The sequence below is a fragment of the Lagenorhynchus albirostris genome, chromosome 16 (genome assembly GCF_949774975.1).
Source record: "Lagenorhynchus albirostris chromosome 16, mLagAlb1.1, whole genome shotgun sequence".
Taxonomy (NCBI): Eukaryota; Metazoa; Chordata; class Mammalia; order Artiodactyla; family Delphinidae; genus Lagenorhynchus; species Lagenorhynchus albirostris.
The window spans coordinates 58,341,426-58,360,949 of NC_083110.1; the positions used below are offsets into that span (position 1 = coordinate 58,341,426).

At 50.5% G+C, this 19,524-nt stretch overlaps 1 protein-coding gene across 4 annotated transcripts in view; it reads left to right on the plus strand.

The window, feature by feature from the left end:
* SUFU (SUFU negative regulator of hedgehog signaling) overlaps window positions 1–19,524 on the plus strand; it is a 108,952-nt gene that overhangs the window by 72,177 nt on the left and 17,251 nt on the right. For 3 of the 4 annotated variants that reach the window (XR_009536224.1, XM_060127103.1, XM_060127102.1), the window contains exons 4-8: window positions 1,109–1,251; window positions 2,153–2,238; window positions 2,512–2,584; window positions 5,839–5,995; window positions 7,803–7,914. Coding sequence is in view for 3 of the 4 variants with exons in the window: in XM_060127103.1 (XP_059983086.1) it covers window positions 1,109–1,251; window positions 2,153–2,238; window positions 2,512–2,584; window positions 5,839–5,995; window positions 7,803–7,914 (571 nt within the window). In the remaining variant the exon portion in view is untranslated. The remainder of the gene's footprint in view (window positions 1–1,108; window positions 1,252–2,152; window positions 2,239–2,511; window positions 2,585–5,838; window positions 5,996–7,802; window positions 7,915–19,524) is intronic. The other variant, XM_060127104.1, reaches the window with a different exon arrangement.

A 19,524-nucleotide genomic window follows, 5' to 3' on the forward strand; every position in this document is an offset into this window, starting at 1 on the left:
AGATCCTAAAAGTTCTCATCACAAGAAAAAAAATTTGTAACTATGTGAGGTGATGGGCTTATTGTGGTAATAATTTAACAATATATACATATATCAAATCATTATGTTATATACCTTAAACAAAACAGTGTTATATGTCAATTATAAATAATAATTTCCCCTCAATAAAACTGGGGAAAAAAAGGAATGAGGTAACTCTTTATGTGTTGATATGAAATGATCTCCAAGATACATAATTTTAAAAGAAATGTGCAAAATGGTGTGAAGTGAAAAAAAAATGGAGAGGACCTATAGATGCTTATAGGCTAGTAAATGCAGAGTACCTGTGGAAGGACACCCAAGGCGTTGTTTTTCCCTTGTGGCTGTGATACCTTAAACATCTTTCTTTAAAGCAGCGGGCCTCTGTGAAGGGCAACAGTGAGACTACAGGGTGGCCATATTTGCACATTTCTCTTGGGCAGCCTGGGTCCAATGCCTGTGTCCTCATGGGAACAGCTGCCCCTCCAGGCTGCACATCTAGGCCGAGGTGTGTGAGGCAAAGTCAGACCTCCATCTAATGAGGAACTATTCCCTGAATCTGTCTACCTGTGAGAAACTGGTGACAGATCTCAAAAGCCCTCCAAGGAAGGAAGTTCCTGTTTGAACACTGTTTCAGCCGCACAGAAATCCTGGTATGTTTTTCCAAGGTGAAGGGTTTTATTGCCCTCCAGCCTTCCTGTGGGCTTCTGGCCCAGATGGTCACACAGTAAAGAACTTTATTCTTTCTTGGCAGACCCGATTGTGGCTGCCCCCTGCCTCCCGAATGAGTGAAGGTGCTGGGGAAGCAAAGATGCCAGAAGTCTTTGGACTTGTCAGGCCAAGCACGCAGCCACACTGGTAGCCCGTCATCTTCCACTGAAGGCTGGCAGAATTGGCGAGCAGGAACGTGTTTGGTTTGGGGGCAGTAGCCATACTCTTTGCTCCCATCCAAGTGAATGCGTCCCCTCCTTCACAGGGGCCACCTTGGAAGGCTGGGGAGCCTCCCAGCCAGGGCTTCTGAGACCCCGGGTCGGGCTCCAGGCCTGGCTGCAGGGCCTCGGTCGCTGAGGACCCTCACGTCTGTCCACAGAGAACACCTTCTGCAGCGGGGACCACGTGTCTTGGCATAGCCCTTTGGATAACAGTGAGTCGAGAATTCAGCACATGTTGCTGACAGAGGACCCGCAGATGCAGCCCGTGCAGACACCGTTTGGGGTGGTTACCTTCCTCCAGGTGAGGCACAGGTTGGACTTGGGCTTGAGCCTTTCCTGGTAGGACAGGAGGGCTTGGGTGGGGCAGTGAGGGAACAGAGATTTCCTGTGGTCTCCTTCCACTTTCTAGTCCCTCTGATGGTTTGTTGGGTAGATTCGGATGGCCTGATTTAACCTGCTGAGATGGGGTAAGGGGGCAGGGGCAGGGGCCATTTGGGTAGGAAAGGATGGCTGTACTGAGTGGATAGCAGGGAGGGTATTTCTGTGAACTCGTAAGACCCAGATAGCCACAGGCACAGGACCTCCCAGCAGGCAGCTTTGGACTGGACTTTCCCTTACCCGGAAGGGACGACGTGCACCTACCCCAGCTGCACCCGGGCTGCTTGTGATCATGGTGGGGTCTGTGTGGAAGTTCAGTTGTTTCCTTTGAGATTTACTCAAAGGCTCAGCCCCTGATAAGGAAGGGAGCTTCTCTGTGAGCTGCTGGTGCCCTTTGGTCATCGTGCTAAGCTTAAAGCGTCTCAAAATCTCCTCTGTTTACAACCCCTATGATCCTAGACTGGGCAGGAGCATCTCCCTGCTTCCAGAGACATGGGCTGGGGACCCATCCTGAGTTGGCAGGGCCCTGATTTTCTCTTCTGCAGTCTAGGGCTAGGCTTTGTGTCGCCCAGACCCCTGAGCCATCACAGCAGGGCAAGGGTCAGACCTCAGTGCCCTGTGTGTGGACCCATCCATCTGCTAGCCAGGCCACTGTTCCCTCCTAAGGGAACCATCCCACTTTGGACACATCAGCCCCTGAGCACAGATCCTGCCTGTGGTCCCCCAACTTTGGTGATACTAAGAGAGCCTGGGTAGTTGACCTTCCGGGTGGGTTGGAGGAATGGCCATTAACGCACAATGGCATCTTTGTCCCGGGGTCTCAGATTGTTGGCGTCTGCACCGAGGAGCTCCACGCAGCCCAGCAGTGGAATGGGCAGGGCATCCTGGAGCTGCTGCGGACAGTACCCATGTGAGTACATCCCTGCACTATGAGATGGGGGCGGGGTCCCTGGGCCTGGGCTTGGGAACCCCTCCTTCTCTCCACATGTGGGTGCCCCCTTACATTGCTGCTCAGGCTCTGGGTTTTCAGACTGGGGCTTCCTGATCACTCTCCCTGACTGTCTCTGGCCACTAACTGATCCCCTGTGTTCTGGGCTGGGGGCAGCAAACAGGGCAGGATGTAGACCCAGCCCATCAGCCCCAGACCCTCAGTTACCATCCTGTCCCCTTTCCTTGTCCACAGCGCTGGCGGCCCCTGGCTGATAACTGACATGAGGAGGGGAGAGACCATATTTGAGATCGATCCACACCTGCAAGTATGTCTTGAGTGAGGAAAACCTTTCTAGCACACTGTGCCTAGGCTTCTTCCAAATAACACTGGCTTTCATCCTGGGAAAACGGAGGAGCTTTATTTGTGAGTGAGTAGAAATATGGCATGATTTGGAATTTGTCCTCTGAATTCTGCAGAGCACATAAGGGAGCAGAGATTTCAGGCCAGGAAAACTTGTCTTAGACATATGTTTTTTTGCATTTTAAAAGGATTGATTTTATTGAATGCAAATTATACATCAATAAACCTGACCAGAAAATCGGATCACTAGCAAGGAAAGAAAATCAGTATAGTGGATATTTCTTGCCCAGTACTCATCCTGCCATGTTCCCCTTCTTAGAAGAACACAGAGTTTCTTTCAGGAAGCCACCCCACTGCCACCGCCACCCTGTAACAGTAGGACAGGTGATAGTGACTCCACAGCCCAGCTGCAGGGAGGAGCGCTGATTGGTCTAATGATCCCATCCCCCTTTTAGATACATTTTTCATCTTGGGTAGTCGGATACCGAGCTCCTCCCCTGGCTAGGTTGGCATCCCTTCATATATAAAAGGAAGTCTCTATACACACAGGCCTGCAGTTCTCACTCACTGTGGCCCACCTGTACAGAGTGTCAGTGTTGTCTTTGGGTTTTTTAGAAGCAGCACTCTGTATGAAGGTGAATTTTGAAAGCCACGTAGAGCATAACTTCCTTTCTTATTGGCAGCTCCTGAAGCAGGAACCGCAGACAGCTAATAATGTGCCTGACATGTGCCTGCCTCCTTCTCCTTTGCCCCTGCCCATTGCGGGTCATTGCCGTCTCTGAACATTTTATGCCTCTGCGAAAATCTGGTAGGCCACAGGCTGCTGCCAGGAGTTATATGTCCTTTAGGAAGGGTGGGAGGTGGCCAGGAGAGGTAGCAGGCGGACATGTAGCCAGCAGTTCCTGGGCTGTTTACTGCAGACCTGGGAGTTCTTGGGCAGAAGCCCTACTCATTCACAGATGATGCTCCTCTGTTTTCCTAGTGCCTTGAACACTGCAGCTTTCCAGTTGCTGCCAGGATATCCTCTGTTATCTGTACGTTAAACTTGGTTTCTTTGTAGCTTCTGCTTATGCAAGAACCAGGAACCACAAAGGCTATGTTTCCCTAGGCCCTTGTTCTGCAGCCACACTGGGATCCAGCACGGGGCACCATGGGCTGTTGTTTGGCCCCTGTCCTAGGTGCCAAGTGCTGAGAAAGCACCTGATCCTTTAAGCTACTAGGGTAAGCAGCCCATCCTTTCTCTGTGTGCTGAGAACAGTTCTCCTCCCTAGTCTTCAGGCGCCCCTGAGGCCAGCCAGCAGGACCCAGAGCGCCTAGTGTTCTTTAAAAGCAAGCAGGGGGGGCTTCCCTGGTGGCTCAGTGGTTAAGAATCCACCTGCCAATGCAGGGGACACAGGTTCGAGCCCTGGTCCGGGAAGATCCCACATGCTGTGGAGCAGCTAAGCCCGTGCGCCACAACTACTGAGCCTGCACTCTGGAGCCCGTGAGCCACAGCTACTGAAGCCCACATGCCTAGAGCCCGTGCTCCGCAACAAGAGAAGCCACCGCAATGAGAAGCCTACGCACCGCAACGAAGAGTGGCTCCCGCTCGCCGCAACTAGAGAAAGCCTGCACACACCAACGATGACCCAACACAGCCAAAAATAAATAAATAAATAAATTTATAAAGAGAAGGATTATATTTAAAGAAAAAAAGCAAGCAGGGGCACCTTGGTGAGAAAGTCCAGCTTCCTTTCCTGGGCGCTCTGTGCACCCAGTGGGAGCTCCTGTGTGCTCGCTTGTGTCTCCGGGGCTTGCTTGCAGGCCGTTTGTTTCAGAGCTGCTCCTGGTCCTTTGCTCCAAGCTCCACCACTAGCTAACTATGTGCGTGGACAAGTCTCTGAACTCCTCTGCGTCTTCACCCTTTCTTGTTTACTCATAAAGTAAGTGGGCTGAGCTTGTTGAGCCAAGAGGTGTCCTGAGCTCCTTGCTTAGGTGAGACGCCTCAGGGTGGCCAGTGGAGAGGGAAAAGCGTAGACTCCACCCCAAGCAAACTAGGGCTCACACGCCCCTGGTTAGAGCACAGAGAGCCACTCCCTGTCATCAGCCTCCCACGCCTCTGCTCAGAATCCCCAGCTTTGCCTAGGCTGCTGGTAGCACTGGAGAGGAGGAGGATGGGATTGATGGGAAGGAGGCATTGGGCCAGGGCCACCTGCTGACTGGTCTCAAAAAATAAGGACCCTCTGTAAGCTTACCTTGTGCTTCCCTGGATGGGCTCCCTGGCCGAGCAGCAGGCCTGTTCAGAGCCTGTGGAGCCACGGGGAGAAAGTTCCCCAGACAGGGAGGAGCAGACTCTTACTGAAGTACTAACTCAGGAGCTCTGTTTGGCCTACATGACTGTTTATGAACAAGGTTGCGGGAGCCTCCCAGATGACCTTTCATCCAAAGCCCAACATCACAACTTTGTTTTACCAGAAATCCCAGGTGTTTGTGTTTAGCTCTTCCTTGAGGCCATTTGGAGAGTGTTTGGACTCAGAAGTGTCAAGGCCTGTGCGAAAGCAGGGCCTCTGGTGGGGTCTAAAGATGGTCACTGCCCTCCAGGCCCCCGTTTCAGTCTAAGAAATGGAAAAGAATCTCCATCCAGAATTCTTGGCCAAACAAGTCAGCAATGCAGCAAGGGGAAGTCCGGCCCTTCTGCCCTCTGGGGACTCTTCCCTGTGTGACCACACCCTCTGCTGTTGGAAGAGAAAACTGCAGGTATGGAGTTGGAGAAATTGGGCTGAGTCCCTGCCTCTCCCGCCTGTGGCCGGCGTCCACCCTGGCCTCTGGAGCAGCGACCGGGTGATCAGTGAGGAGAGGAAGGACTGTGCCTTTCCTCAGGAGGGTGGTTCCTGGCTCTGCCACATCAGCTCCACGGGCCAGCACAGGGTGGGCAGAGTCGGAGCTCTGAAGCGGGTAATGACAGTCACTTTACTGGAAGGCTGATGGGAGAGGAGACGCTTCCCTTGGGATTTTCATTCTTCCCGGCTCCCCTAATTCCTGGTTCCCCTGGAGGAGACCCGTGGCTGGCAGAGACCGCCATGCGTTAGTAACCAGGGCAGAATAAGGTCAGAGACCCTGCTCTTCCGGCACCTGCCCTGTGCTCAGCTCTTACCAGGGCTCAGTAAACGTGGGAAAGGTGGTGGTGACCTTGGGCCACCGGTTCGCTGAAGGAACTCCGGCTCTTTGACTCTTTCCAAGCAGGAGAGAGTTGACAAAGGCATTGAGACGGATGGGTCCAACCTGAGCGGTGTCAGCGCCAAGTGTGCCTGGGATGACCTGAGCCGGCCCCCCGAGGACGACGAGGACAGCCGGAGCATTTGCATCGGTACTCAGCCCCGGCGGCTCTCTGGCAAAGGTGGGAGCCGTCGCCTTCCCTTTCCCCAGGCCGGGTTTCAGTATTTCCTGGCAGGATTTAAACAGCAAGTGAGGTCTTCAGCAGGGTGGAATGAAGGGAGCTTTACTGACCCGTTTCTCCTGTGTTTCCTGTGTGTATTTCAGATCGCACTTCCAGCAGTGACCATTGTGTTTTAGATTTGCCCCTTGCTATCTGAGGTCAGGGAGGTGAGTGGAAGCCCTAGAACAGTTACAGGAAACAGCCATAGTCCACCCAAACGCAAGAGAACAAGCATCGGCCACCCACAGAATTGACACAGGGCCCAGCTCTAGCCTGAAAGTCATGCCAGACCTGAGGATCACTCTGGCCTTGGGCCCTCCCAGGCCTCAGACAAGAGAGGCCTGAGTGTGAGGCCAGTTTGCACACTTCCCCACCCCACTCTCTTGCAGAGATAACGTAAGGGGCGTAGGCAGGGCACCCTTACCTGCTGCATTTTGTCGGGGGGCCTTGGGGAAGGAGGATATGGCTCCCCTGTTGGAAGCTTACCGTGCTGGTCTTGGTTAGCGAAACAGTTGTGGTTTTTAAGAAAGGGCATCCCTAACTAACTCCAAAAGAAAAGCGGCCATTTACACAGACGTGATTACAGCTGCTTTTTCTACTTCCTTTTTCAATTCTTCCACCTTTTCTTAACTTTTGAAGAGTAAGATACCTAGAATCCTGAATAAAATACCAGCGCATGTGACCGCACTTATAAAAGGTTTTCTTTCCATAAAAAACAACTTAAACCCCTAGTGCAAATATCTGACCCCTTTCTTTCCTTCCTGCTTATTCTAATGACGTGCCAAGCCCTGGGGAGATTCTGAGAGAGTGTACAGTTATTAGAATCATTCAGTTGCTTTTGACAAAAGAGCTAATTTAAGGAGGGATTCGCAGTTTTGTCCAAAATTTCAACCATCATTGGCTATTTTTAAAAAAATTATAAAAGTAAGATCCATGCCACTATAACAAGCCAAACACTAGAAAAGTGAATAATCACTTCTATCCTCAAAGCCCACCCTTTAACCAACAAACGTTAATTTGCTTTTTTGTGTGTGTTTGCAGTTTGCAGAAGTAAATCTTAGATGAAAATCTCAATATAGGGGACCAGACTAATAAGCTTCACCCCAAAGACCAGAAAAGCGCCTTGCAAAGAAATAATTCAACCAGGGGACTCCTTTGTCACCTCCTGGCCCTTGGCAGACCCGTGGAGAGGCAGGGTTCCCTGGGGTAGTACCAAGGTGGGGAGATGACTCAGTATCCCACTGACCCGGCCCAAGGGGAAGGGGGGGCAGGGCCAGATACCAGCTAACCACCCAGAACCCAGGAACTTGTGTAAGGGATGCCTGCTCATTCATGGCAGAGCACTCGCAGCCCTTACTGGCATCCATCAAGTGGGTAGAATCCCTGGGTGGTCTTGGGCAATGGCTGTCTTGTGAGTCACTGTCTGGAGCCATGTTAGGGGTAAGCCTAGGGCCTGTGACACAGGATGGGAAAGGACAGTGGAGGAGAGCCCTGCCTTGGAGAGTGCCCTTCTGCAGTCCAGAGGCCATTCCTTGTCTTCCTCAAGAATGGTGCTCTTCAGACCAGATGTTTCCAGAGCACACGATGCCTCGTCTGCTCTGTGTCCTCATGCTGCACTCAGATCGCACAGCTGATGCCTAGAGTGGCCTCAAGACCAGCCTTCGTGGGGGCCTTTCCCCAGCCCATCAGCAGAGCCAGGGTCCAAGGACAGGGATGGGGATGCTGGGGGCCCAGAGGGCCATCAGGTAACTTAATGGTGTCATTGCAGACACGGAGCAGATCCGGGAGACCTTGAGGAGAGGACTTGAGATCAACAGCAAACCCGTCCTTCCGCCAATCAACCCCCAGCGGCAGAACGGCCTCACCCACGACCGGGCCCCGTAAGTGCCCTGCCCACAGAGGGGTTAGTCTAGCTTCCTGACAGCAGTGTCCCGGGACTGGGACAAGGGGGCAGTTTTGTCCTTCACGGCCTGTCCCTGTGGCTTGCATGAGAGAGAACAATGCCCAGAGGCCTTGCTGGATGGACTCAGGGTCTCTGGGGCACACAGATCTGTGGGTTGTAAGGGCCTCAGAGGGAACGCAGCGGACCAGAAATATAAACAACAGTAAATATTTACATAGGCTGTGTGAGCAGATGGGAGGCCAAGTTGGGGCAAAATCTGACTTGGGGCCTCCCAGCCTTGTGGGAGCCCATTGTGCTGAGCACGATTCCCCTCCTTATCTCGGCCTCGGCCAGAGTTGCCCTTCCTTCCTTCCTGGAGCCTGGTCTCCGGCTGATAGCTGCAACCCCAGGGGCCTCCCTGTCTGGCCAGCCCCGGACTGGACGCCTGTTGCTGAGGCCCTTCTTCCTGCCTCCCTTCCATGGGGCCCAGGGAAGGGAAGTCCTCTGCAGGCCTCTGCTGTCTGTCCAAGAGCCCCTATAGCTCTTAGGAGAGACTGTGACCACCCCAGAGGTCAGATCCACTTCCTGCTGACCTCTCTTCCTCTGATGGGGGCGAATGGTGGGCAGAGCTGGAGCTGGGCACCCCCCTCTGCCCTTAGTCCCAGGGCAACTCTAGGGAATAGCTGCTGGCAGGGGATGCCTGGGAGCTGGCAGCCCAGAGCAGGAACCCTGCCTGCCAGAGAGGAAGTTGCTGTGCCCTGGGCTAACAGGGAGGCGGACCACTCGTGCAAGACCAGGGTGATCCGTCCTTCTTCTAAGAAGTCTTTATTACACACTTGCTGTGTGGCAGGCTCAGGACCCAGAGGGCCATCTGAGGTGTAGGCTTTTTTGGGGGCACATGAACTGAAACAGTTAATTAATTGGCATGATTCTGGCTGTGGGTGTAATTTGTTGGAAATAGTTCCTTTGAATTCTAGCTCCAGTTGCTCATCCACGATCCCCAGAAATGGTAATGATCTATTGTGCTACAGAAGGGTCAAGTCAGCATGATCTGGAGTAGTTAGGGAGGGCTTCTTGGAGGAGGAAGGACATGAGACGGGCCTCGAAGGAGCCCTGGAATTTTAACAAGCAGGTGAAGAAGCTGACAGGGATGGAACAGGGGAGGCCTGGCTGGTTAAAGGCGAGGCTGTAACCTGGGAGCAGATTGTGGAGTAGGGAGAGTTACTCCAGCTGCCCAAGGTGGCCAACCTGAAGAATCTGCCATCCAGAAGCCATGAGAGTAGAGGCCTTTTGCAAGAGCCTGGAGAAGCTTCCACTGCCACCTCCAAGCAGCTTTCAACTCCAGCCAGTGGATTTCTGCAGCCAGCCGCCTTGAAGGAGTTGGCTTAAGGCACCATCTTCCCCTGGCAGGAGCAGATGGCCAGGCTGAGTCGTGGGGCATCTGGAAACTCTCCACCTGTGAGTCTGGACCCTGTCCCACGGCCATACTCCTTCGCGTGCCCTGAGCTTGGCCTCTTCCTCTGAGCCCCACTGGCACTGATGGGAGGTCGGGAGGTAATTGAAGGCTTAAAGGCTCAAGCAGATTGCCCCATAACTTGTAGTCTCAGTCCAGATGGCCCTTCCACCTCCAAAGGTCTGGGTTTCTGGGCAGAAGGGCAGGGGCTCCTGTGGAGGCAGCCCACTTGCCCCTACTATACATCTGGGACAAGTCTGAGATCTCACTCCCAGTCTAGGGCGTACTTCCAGCTGCTGCACCCCCAGACATTGTAAGGCACACAGAATTCCTGGATGCAGACGTCCAGCCCAGACTCAGCCCACTGGGCAGTGGGGCATCGGATCTGGTCCAAGGGCTATCTGTAGACTCAGGGCAGAGGCTGCAGCCTCCTCTCTTTGGCCTGAGTTGGCTGAGCTGCAGAGAGATGGATGCGAATAGATCAGAGGTGCAGCCATCTGGGGTCATCTCCCCTCCCTGCAGCTCAAGGACCCAGTCGCGTCTCCAAGGTGCTGGAATCTGCAGTCTGAAGGGATTCGGAATGTCTCCTCTAAGGTTGTCAGTGCTGGTTACCAGTTTGTTAGCAGTTGGTTGAGAAATGGTTCCTCCTTTGCCAAGAACATTTTCCAACCCTCCCTCAAGTCTCCAGCTCCCTGTCACCTCAGGATCGATGACGGCGGCCTCAGTTCAGATTAGCACGCACGACTGTAATATCTGTGCTGCCCACCCTGGGACCTGACCCGGTTTCAGATAAACCGCATGGATTGTGACTGAGAAAGCCAACCCAAAATTTGCTGGCACTAGTGTTTGCTCCTCTCCCTGTGGGGGAGTGACCGGCATGGGCCCTATTGTGTCTTCGTGTCCGATTTCCTTTAGTCAGGCTTTCTGGGCTGGGGCCCTGATGCATAGTCTTATGGGCCTGAGCGTGGTTTGAGAAGGCTGTGGAGATAGAACAGAGGTTCAGAAGAGCCAGTGGAGCCTGAGTATTAGCAGCTGGGCTCTGGCCTACCTGAGGGAATCAGGCACTTGATCTTTTCCCACCTTAATGGCGACTAACACTGATCAGGTGCAAGTGCTTTATACCATCCTCATAGTCACTCTGTGAAGTAGATAATCTTATTATCCCCCTTTTATAGATGAGGAAACTGAGTGAGGTACAAAGAGGCTGATAAGTAACTTGGCCAAGGTGAGAAAAGGGTGGCACTTAGGGCAGTCCCTCAGCCATTAACATGGTGTGGTCCTCCTTACTCCATTCTCAGGGACCGTGTGAGGGACACCCCAGACTGTGTCTCTCACCCTCATAGGTGGACCTCCTCTAACTAGTCAAAGCATGAGTAGAGACTGCTCCCTTGGCACCGAGGACAAGGCTAAAGCCCCATGTTAGAAGCTTACTGTTTGTATTTAACTCTAGGGAAGACATGCCGCCAGGCTCAGTGCTTCCAAATCCCAGAGATAACAAGATGTGTCATAATTGTCTCATTTATACCAGAATTACTTTTTAACACAGAGCCTTGTTTTCTTCATGTTCAGAAACAAAATCAACCGTATATCTCTGGCCCCTCCACCACTTCAGGGCTAGGGGATTTCTTTCTTTTTTGCTTGAGGCCTCACTTCCTGCTTCCCAGAAAGGCAGGGCCCTCTGGGTAACTGCTCCTCTCCCACTCCCCCTGCCAACCCTCCTCCCACCGCCTTCCGCCTTCCCGGAAGGGGAGTCCTTGGCCCTCTTTGGGGCTTCTTCCAGCGTTTCACAACCCCTGCATTCCAGCCGTGAAATTTGTATCTGGCTTTTCCCAAGATGATCAGTTGAGAAAAGCCTCCTTCGGCTTGCTGGCGCCTCCCTTCCCATGGCCTGCCCGCGTGAGTTTGGGAAGCAACTCCTCTGTGCCACTGAGGGGAGCCCGGCTTAAGGGCTGTGCCTGCCGACATTTATAAGGACCTGGGTCGAGGGAGAAAACGTCACTGGCATCCTCTGTCTGAGGTTGCCTGGTTAGACGTGGACTGTTCTGTGGAGTCTGGCCTTTGCTTCCCAGCCTCCCCACAGTGACCCCGGGGATGTGCATGGTCTGGTCAGGTGCATTGCGTGGGGAGGTTTGCATTTGTGTAAACTTGCTCTGATGCTGGGAACCTGCATCAGTGTACCAGGACCTCCTCCTCCTTCTGCCAGTGAGTCACTGATTGAGGTTGGGGGACTTTTAGGGAGCTCTCTGGGTCACATAACCCCCCCCCACCCAAAGAGGGGCAGGGCCCATGCATGTGTGTGCACATGTGTTGGGGGGGAAGGTTCCTGGCTGTGGGAGAGACACTTTGTAGTTGCGGCACCTTTAAAAAGCAAACTAGGGCTTCCCTGGTGGCGCAGTGGTTGAGAGTCCGCCTGCCGATGCAGGGGACATGGGTTCGTGCCCCGGTCCGGGAGGATCCCACATGCCGCAGAGCGGCTGGGCCTGTGAGCCATGGCTGCTGAGCCTGTGCGTCCAGAGCCTCTGCTCTGCAGCGGGAGAGGCCACAATGGTGAGAGGCCCGCGTACCGCAAAAAAAAAAAAAAAAAAAAAAAAAGCAAACTAACCGTCATCGCTGAGCTAAGTTTCTCAGTCTTCTGGAATTGCACCAGCAGCTTTTAAGGCTTTTTTTTTTTTTTGCTTGTTGCCTTAATTTTCTGGAAAATTAAGGTTTTGTAGCATGATTTCTCCTGTTGTGACATTTTCAGCTGCACCCTTCCCCCAACATGCACACAAAACACACATGTATTTCTCTCCACTTTTATGAGTGTCTCTGCTCCCATCTCTTTAGCCTTTTGGATGGGTAGCCATGCTGCCTCTGTTCCCATCTTGAATAGCTTGTGACCTGGCCAAAGAGTCATCCTTTAGAGAAAATTGTGTTTTGTTTTGCTCAGCCCATGAGACCCATGAAGATTAATTAGAAGAAGAAAATATCTCGTTTGCATCCAGTGAATTGGGTGAAGGAAGGTGAGTTTCCATCTGGGAAAACAGCTGGGCTATTGCCATCACTTCCTGCATGCAGGGCAGTCTTGGGTAACCCTGCGCAAAGGGCTCTATCATGTCAGTGCAGTGGCCTGCCTGGAGCCCGAGTGTGTCATGTTGGCGCCCCTCACCGCTCCCACGCTGGGGAAGTACGGTTGTTTTCACTGGAGAGAAAAACCCAAGAAGAAACAGCCCTGCTCTCAGGGCCCCAGCCAGGCCCCACAGGGCTGATGGGAGGAAGGGCCCAAGCCTCTGTGATCCACATTTGTCTTGCTAAGTGCCTGCCTTTATGTGCCTTTCTCGGAAATACACACTTGAAAGGGCAGAACAAGGACTCCACAGCAGTCCTGCCTGGGTGAATTTCTGTTTGAACTCCATTCTCTGCTCTACTTCCCCAAAGAGGTGAAGCAGTGGCCATCGTTAACACCCCAGCCTCAGAGTTCATGGCCGGCACATTGAATTCTCAATCCAAACTGCATCTCTCTTCCTCAAGTTGCACAATCAAGAGTATTTTTATCGCCCATCCTTGATCCTCAGTGTCACCCAACACTTCAGTAGTGAGTCACTTCTCCAGGGAAGGGAAAAGGAAGGCTCAAAGGTGAGAGCTGGAGAGAGGAAATGACTCAGTGTCTCAGAAACCAGGAAGCCAAGGGCTCTGGCTAGAGCAGGCTCTTTCAGGAGAGCAGGGGTCCTAGTCTCCCACCTGAGTCAGACCACAAGGCTGCGGGTGGCGGTCCCTGGTGCCCAGAGGAGTTAATAGTTGATGAAGGAATCCACCAACCTTAACACAAGTTTTCCTCACTCTGTCTTCTTCACCCACACTCCGTCCCACTGTTCTATCATCACGTTCCATCCTTGGAATATTCACAGTGAAAATACTGCGTTTCATCGTTTGGTTTTTGGTGTTTACCAATAACCTTTTAAGGCCTTTTACTCTGTGTGTCATCCTCATCAGATAATTTTTCCAAATTCAGATGGTAGCAGTAACTGTGGAGGTGAGCTGGTGCCCTCACCCATACCCACACCCTGTCCCAGTCCTGCTCTGAAGGGAAACCTGCAAGTGGTTCTTTCTCTGGAAAGTTCAGAGCTTTCGTCAGCAATCTGAAAGCAAAAGGAATAATCTCCCAAGCTAGCGGCAGAAGCCAGAGGTTGAGCTGGGCTCAGCAGGCCAAACCCACTTCACTTCTGAATAGTTGCCAACCCGGGTGCCCTGGTTCCTGCTCCTGGGCGTCCCCAAGGAAAAGGCCCCAAGTCGTGTGGCCAGTGCAGACGTCATCACTGTCACAGGACTGGGATTGTGGCTAAAAGGAGTCTCGGTGGTTGGGCTCCTCTCCTTTCCACACCTGCTGCCATTGATAGACTGTGACCAATACCCTGAGGCTAAAATGGAAAAATTAAGACTCTTCAGTCTGTAGAGACCAGGGTGGAGAGGAAACATGGATACGGTTCTGTCAATCTGTGAAGTGTGGGTAGGGTGAACAGGGGCCTGTACTATAAACTGTGCAGCACTAGAAATCAGGAGTCTGTCCTGACACTGGAATGAGAAGGCGTGTTAGGATATGTAAAAAGTCCCCTTAAACAGTGGAAAGTGTAAATATAGGATGTGTTACATAGACAGGTAGTAAAAAAGAAAGACATGGAAAGATTTAGATCAATTGATGAATTACTGAGGTGTGCCTCTGAGCCATCCACAAACCAGTCCTCAGTGCTCCCAATACAGGAAGAATCCTGGGCTGGACAGCTTCTGTGACCAAGCAGGCAGGTGTTTTTGTTTGTTTGTTTTTGTTTTTTTGGCCGCGCGGCACGTAGGATCTTAGCTTCCCGACCAGGGATCGAACCCGTGTCCCCTGCAGTAGAAGCACGGAGTCTTAACCACTGGACCACCAGGGAAGTCCCAAGCAAGCAGTTTTTATTAAGTATCGCCATGTGCCAGGCCCTGTGTTGTGGGCTATTTTTGTCCCCATTTTACAAACAAGAACACGGAGGCTTAGATAGATTGTATAACTTATTTGGGGTCAATGAGCCAAGATTAATAAAGTTCAGAGCCAAAATTTGAACCTTGGGTTGTTTGAATCCAGATCCAGACCTCTTCACCAGTGGGTACTGCCTGTAAAAGAAGATAAAAGTGGAGGAGTTGCCTGCCAATTCACAGGAAAAAATAACGAAAGAAGGCCTTGGAAGTCTCTATACCAGTGCACAGAGTAAAGCTGGTGTTTTAATTTGCCTGAAAACCCCTGAGGGTGGCAGGTCAGAGAGAAGCATACTAAAAAAGTGAAATCTGCTAGAGGATATGCTCCATCGAAATGAGTGAGGAAGACATACGGGGAGCAGGAAATAGGATCCAACATGAGAAAGAGGCGAGAGGAATCACCAGTGTGAAGGTAAGGGGTGATCCCATGACGACAGTTGTGCTGCAAAAACGGAAGGCAGACAGTTCAGACTAGAGTCGTTTGGAAGGATCCTCTGGAGAAATGTCTTTTTTTTTTTAAATGATATTTGATTTATTTATTTAATTTGTTTTTTTTTGGCTCTGTTGGGTCTTCATTGCTGCAAACGGGCTTTCTCTAGTTGTGGCGAGCAGGGGCTACTCTTTTTTTAAAAAAATAAGTTTTATTTATTTATTTATTTATAGCTGTGTTGGGTCTTTGTTGCTGCATGTGGGCTTTCTCTAGTTGCGGCGAGCGGGGACTACTCTTTGTTGCGGTGCGCAGGCTTCTCGTCGTGGTGGCTTCTCTTGTTGTGGAGCATCAGCTCTAGGCCCGCGGGCTTCAGTATTTGTGGCACCTGGGCTCAGTAGTTGTGGCTCGTGGGCTCTAGAGCGCAGGCTCAGTAGTTGTGGTGCACGGGCTTAGTTGCTCCGTGGCATGTGAGACCTTCCTGGACCAGGGCTCGAACCCATCTCCTCTGCATTGGCAGGCAGATTCTTAACCACTGCACCACCAAGGAAGCCCCTGGAGAAGTGTCTTTAAAAAGATAAAATTGAGGGATTTCCCTGGTGGCGCAGTGGTTGAGAATCCGCCTGCCAATGCAGGGGACACGGGTTCGAGCCCTGGTCTGGGAAGATCTCACATGCCGCGGAGCAACTAAGCCCGTGCACCACAACTACTGAGCCTGTGCTCTACAGCCCACGAGCCACTACTGCTGAGCCCGTGTGCTGCAACTACTGAAGCCCACGCACCTAGAGCCTTTGCTCCACAACAAGAGAAGCCACCACTATGAGACGCCCGCGCACCACAACAAAGAGTAGCCCCTGCTTGCCGCAACTAGACAAAGCCCGCGCGCAACAACGGAGACCCAACGCAGACATTAATTAATTAATTAATTAATTTTTTAAAAAGAAGATAAAATTGATAAATATTTGCTCTATTTGAAAGTCTTGGGAGAATCTATAGGCCATTGGTCATTAGTTGAGGATTGAATTAGCAATAAACACATAGAAAACCAATACAGTTATTAAATACAAGGAAAATAGAAAATCACACTAGGGATTTCCCTGGTGGTCCAGTGGTTAAGAATCCGCCTTCCAATGCAGGGGATGCAGGTTTGATCCCTGGTTGGGGAACTAGGATCCCACATGCCACAGGGGAACTAAGCCCACACACCACAACTACTGAGCCCGCGTGCTCTGGAGCCCACGCACCACAACTAGAGAGAAACCTGCACGCCACAATGAAAGATCCCACGTGCTGCAACTAAGACCCGATGCAGCCAAAAATAAAATAAATAAATAAATAAATAATTTTAAAAATCACACTAGAAAGGAAAAGTAATCATATTATACTACATGACTCAGTTGTAAATAGCATTAGTATAATAACGTAAACACTTAATACTTAGCCAAGCAAACTTACAATATAGTTATCTTGGGAAGGTGGGAGGGTGGGATGGAAGGGAGCTAGAAGCTCATCTTCTGTAGCAGCAAGTCAATAGATAAAGCCTGAAAAGGGAATACCAAGAAGTAGAAAGAAAGTATATTAGAGGTATTGAGGAAAATACCAGAAGAATCAGCTAACAGAGATGACGGTGGTTGTCTCCAAGGAGTGGGGAATGGGAAGACTGCTGACTATTGTAATGAACCTTATAGAACTATTTGGCTCTTTCAACTTTAAAAAAAGAATAGTAAAAAAAAAAAAAGTCAAAGAAGTGATATTGTAGGAGCTGTTACAGCTTGCCCTGCACAGTAAAAAGAAAGAATGACACAAAATTCCAGGTAAAAATCACAAAATTGGCACCAAGGTAAGCCCTGGTCACTCAGAAGAACTTCAGCTTCCCCGGCATCGGGCTGAGAGCTGAAGGTGAGCATCGTATAAGTGTCTGACAGGCCTCCTGAGATCATCTGTCTTGGGGTGAAGAAAATGACGAGACGCCTCGGCTGTGCACCTGACTCTGACTGGCAAGGAAGCTGATGGAGTGGGAGTGACAGGGCCTTGGGAAAGAGCGCTTGGGCAGAGCAGAGTTCAGGAGGGAAAACCCTGGGCCTTGTCAGAGCACTGCCTGACCAGTGGTCCCCAGAGGGAGGGTCCCCACAGCCTTTTAGGGAGGTCGGTTGGGGATTAAGTGAAAAGGGGTTCCTGTGGCTAAGGTTGGAAGAGACTGGCTTACACAAAATGAAACTGGTTCCTTTGCCCTCTGTAGTCCTCCTCAGAGTCTTCGAAATGCCAACATTTTATGAATCTTTAATCTGAGATGCAGTGTATTGCATCCAGCCTTTGCCACATCTGCTCTTCTAGAAGCTTCTCTTAAATTAAAATTCCATCAAATACCCTTTGGGAAGCCCTGCCATGGCTTCTAGGAAGCAATTCTTTTAAGAGTTCAGGGGGGAAAAAAAAATAGATGTGTCTTCATGGACTCTGAAACCCCAGAAGAAAAGACCACTCAGGGATGGGAGGCTCTTCAGGAAAAATATTGTGGTTACACTTTAGCTGGCGTCAGGAAGACCTGGGGTTTTTGTCTCAGCCCTTTATTTGCCCATTGTGTGATCTTGGACTAGTTATTTAAGTATCTGAGTTTCGGTTTCTTCATCTGTAAAATGGGAAAAATAATACCTATTTATAGGGTTGTTATAGAAATGAAAGAAAAAAGTATATAAAGGGTTTAGCATAGGACCTGGCATCATAGTGTGCACTCAGTTAAAGGTACCCCTTAATACTATTATTGCAGAAACTCCCCTGAAAACTAAAAAGAGGTGTAATACCTCTGGGGACCAGTAGAGATATGTAGAGAATTCTTTACATAACTCAGAATATTTTTGAAGAATTTGAACAAAAGCTGGAGAGAGAAGTATGTTATACCAACAGACACTTTAAGGAACAGGATCAAGAAAAGCTGAAACTCAAGAAGAATTAAGTCTTGCAAAAAAGGGCTATGATCAGCAAAAAGGACTTTGTTTTTCATAGTTCTGTTTGGAACAAGAAGAAGAAAACCTAGGCCCCATTGTTTGGACAGAGTAATGTTAATCAGAGGCAGAGAGGCAACAAAAATTTCCTCTACTTATATTGTGCTTCCATCTCAAAAAGAATGGTTATTAGACTAGGAAGAGTCATACAGGCATCGATAAGAGGATTGAAGCCATGATTGAAAGATCTCCTGGTCCACATGTATTGCACCCCAGAATACCAGTCAAATTGGCAGATGAGATTCAGGAAGCTGTTGTCAGTAATCTCTGAGGGAATGGGAGAGAGGTGTTGACAGACTGAAAGCACTCAAAAATTTCAAGATGCAAAAAGCATCTTGCACTCTCTAGACTAGTGAGCTTGGTGTCAACTCACAGGGAAAACTCTGGGCTAGATTATTCAGCGAGTAGGCTGTGAACACTCTCTAAGGAAAAACAGTGAGGCCTGAGAGACCGCATGCATTCACAAAGAGTCAGACCTGCCGGACCATCCTCACTGCCTTTTTAGAAACACTTAACCTATTTCTATTTGGTAGATAAAGGAAGTGCTGTAGACCTTGTATAGGTGGGGGGTTAGCAAGATGTTTTGAGAGTGTCTTCTGACATCACTGCTGGCAAGACAGAGAAATGTCTATACAGAGCATCCAGGAGGGTGAGGGGCTTAGTGATGGAATGGTTGGGTGGATTATAATCAGTTGGATGAGCATACCCAAAGAGTGATGATGTCAGTCTGTCAGCTTGTCTGCCTGGCCCTGTCCTATTCACTATTTAATCAAAGCCTGGGATGAGAACATCGATGGCAAGTTTATCAGTTTTGTCAGTGATGTGAAGTCAGGGGGGAGTGCCAATATGATGGGTGCCAGAGTCAGGTTTCAGAAGTATCCAGACTGCTTGCCACCCTAGCCAGATAATGCAGATTTCTGTTCTAAGCTCCAAATCCTCTAGAGTACATACAAGCTAGGGCGGAAGAGGTCTAAGCTCAGTCCATGCGAGAAAGCCTGAGGGAGATCTTGTTGACAGAGGGAGTGTGGTGTAAGTTGGTAGTATGCTGAGGTTACAAAGAATAGACAATTTGATGACAGTTTTAATAGAAATAAAGTATCCCAAACGAGAAAGCTCACAGTCCTTCTGTGATCTGCTGGTTAACCCACATACTGTATTTATTTCCACACGTGACACTTCACTTCTGGACATGATACTCGGGCTTTGACAAGCTAGAGCGAATCCAAGGGAGAGTGACTTGGATGAATGGAAGATTTCAGGACCTTATCTTAAGAATATAGTTGAAAGTTGGGGCTGCAAATACTGGAAAAGAGAAACTCCTCTTGGTCTGTGAGAGCCTCGGGGATTTACAAGGCTGTCATGGAGGATGGATTAAACTAATTCTCGGCAACTTGAGGACCAGTAGATGAGAATTGCAGGAAGGCTGATTGTGCTGATTGTGTAGGAAGGCGGTCCTGCCAGCGTGTCTCTCAGCAGAACAAAGGCCTCAAGGGGTTTTGCTGGCCTGTAGTTGGGCCTTCCCAGAACACCACCGGTTGCCCGGGGCCCACAGTGGCTGCTTCCCCGTCTCAGAAGTCCCCTCTTCCAAGCCCAGGGCAAGGACCTTTGCTCAGAATGGGGGACTGGCTTGGCCAGAGGCAGTTGGATTCTGGGCCCAGGGGAAAGGCAAATAAGTCTCTATTAAGCTATCAACATTCCTGCATGAGGAGCAGGTAGAGTTCTAGAGGCAGCCAGCTAACATTC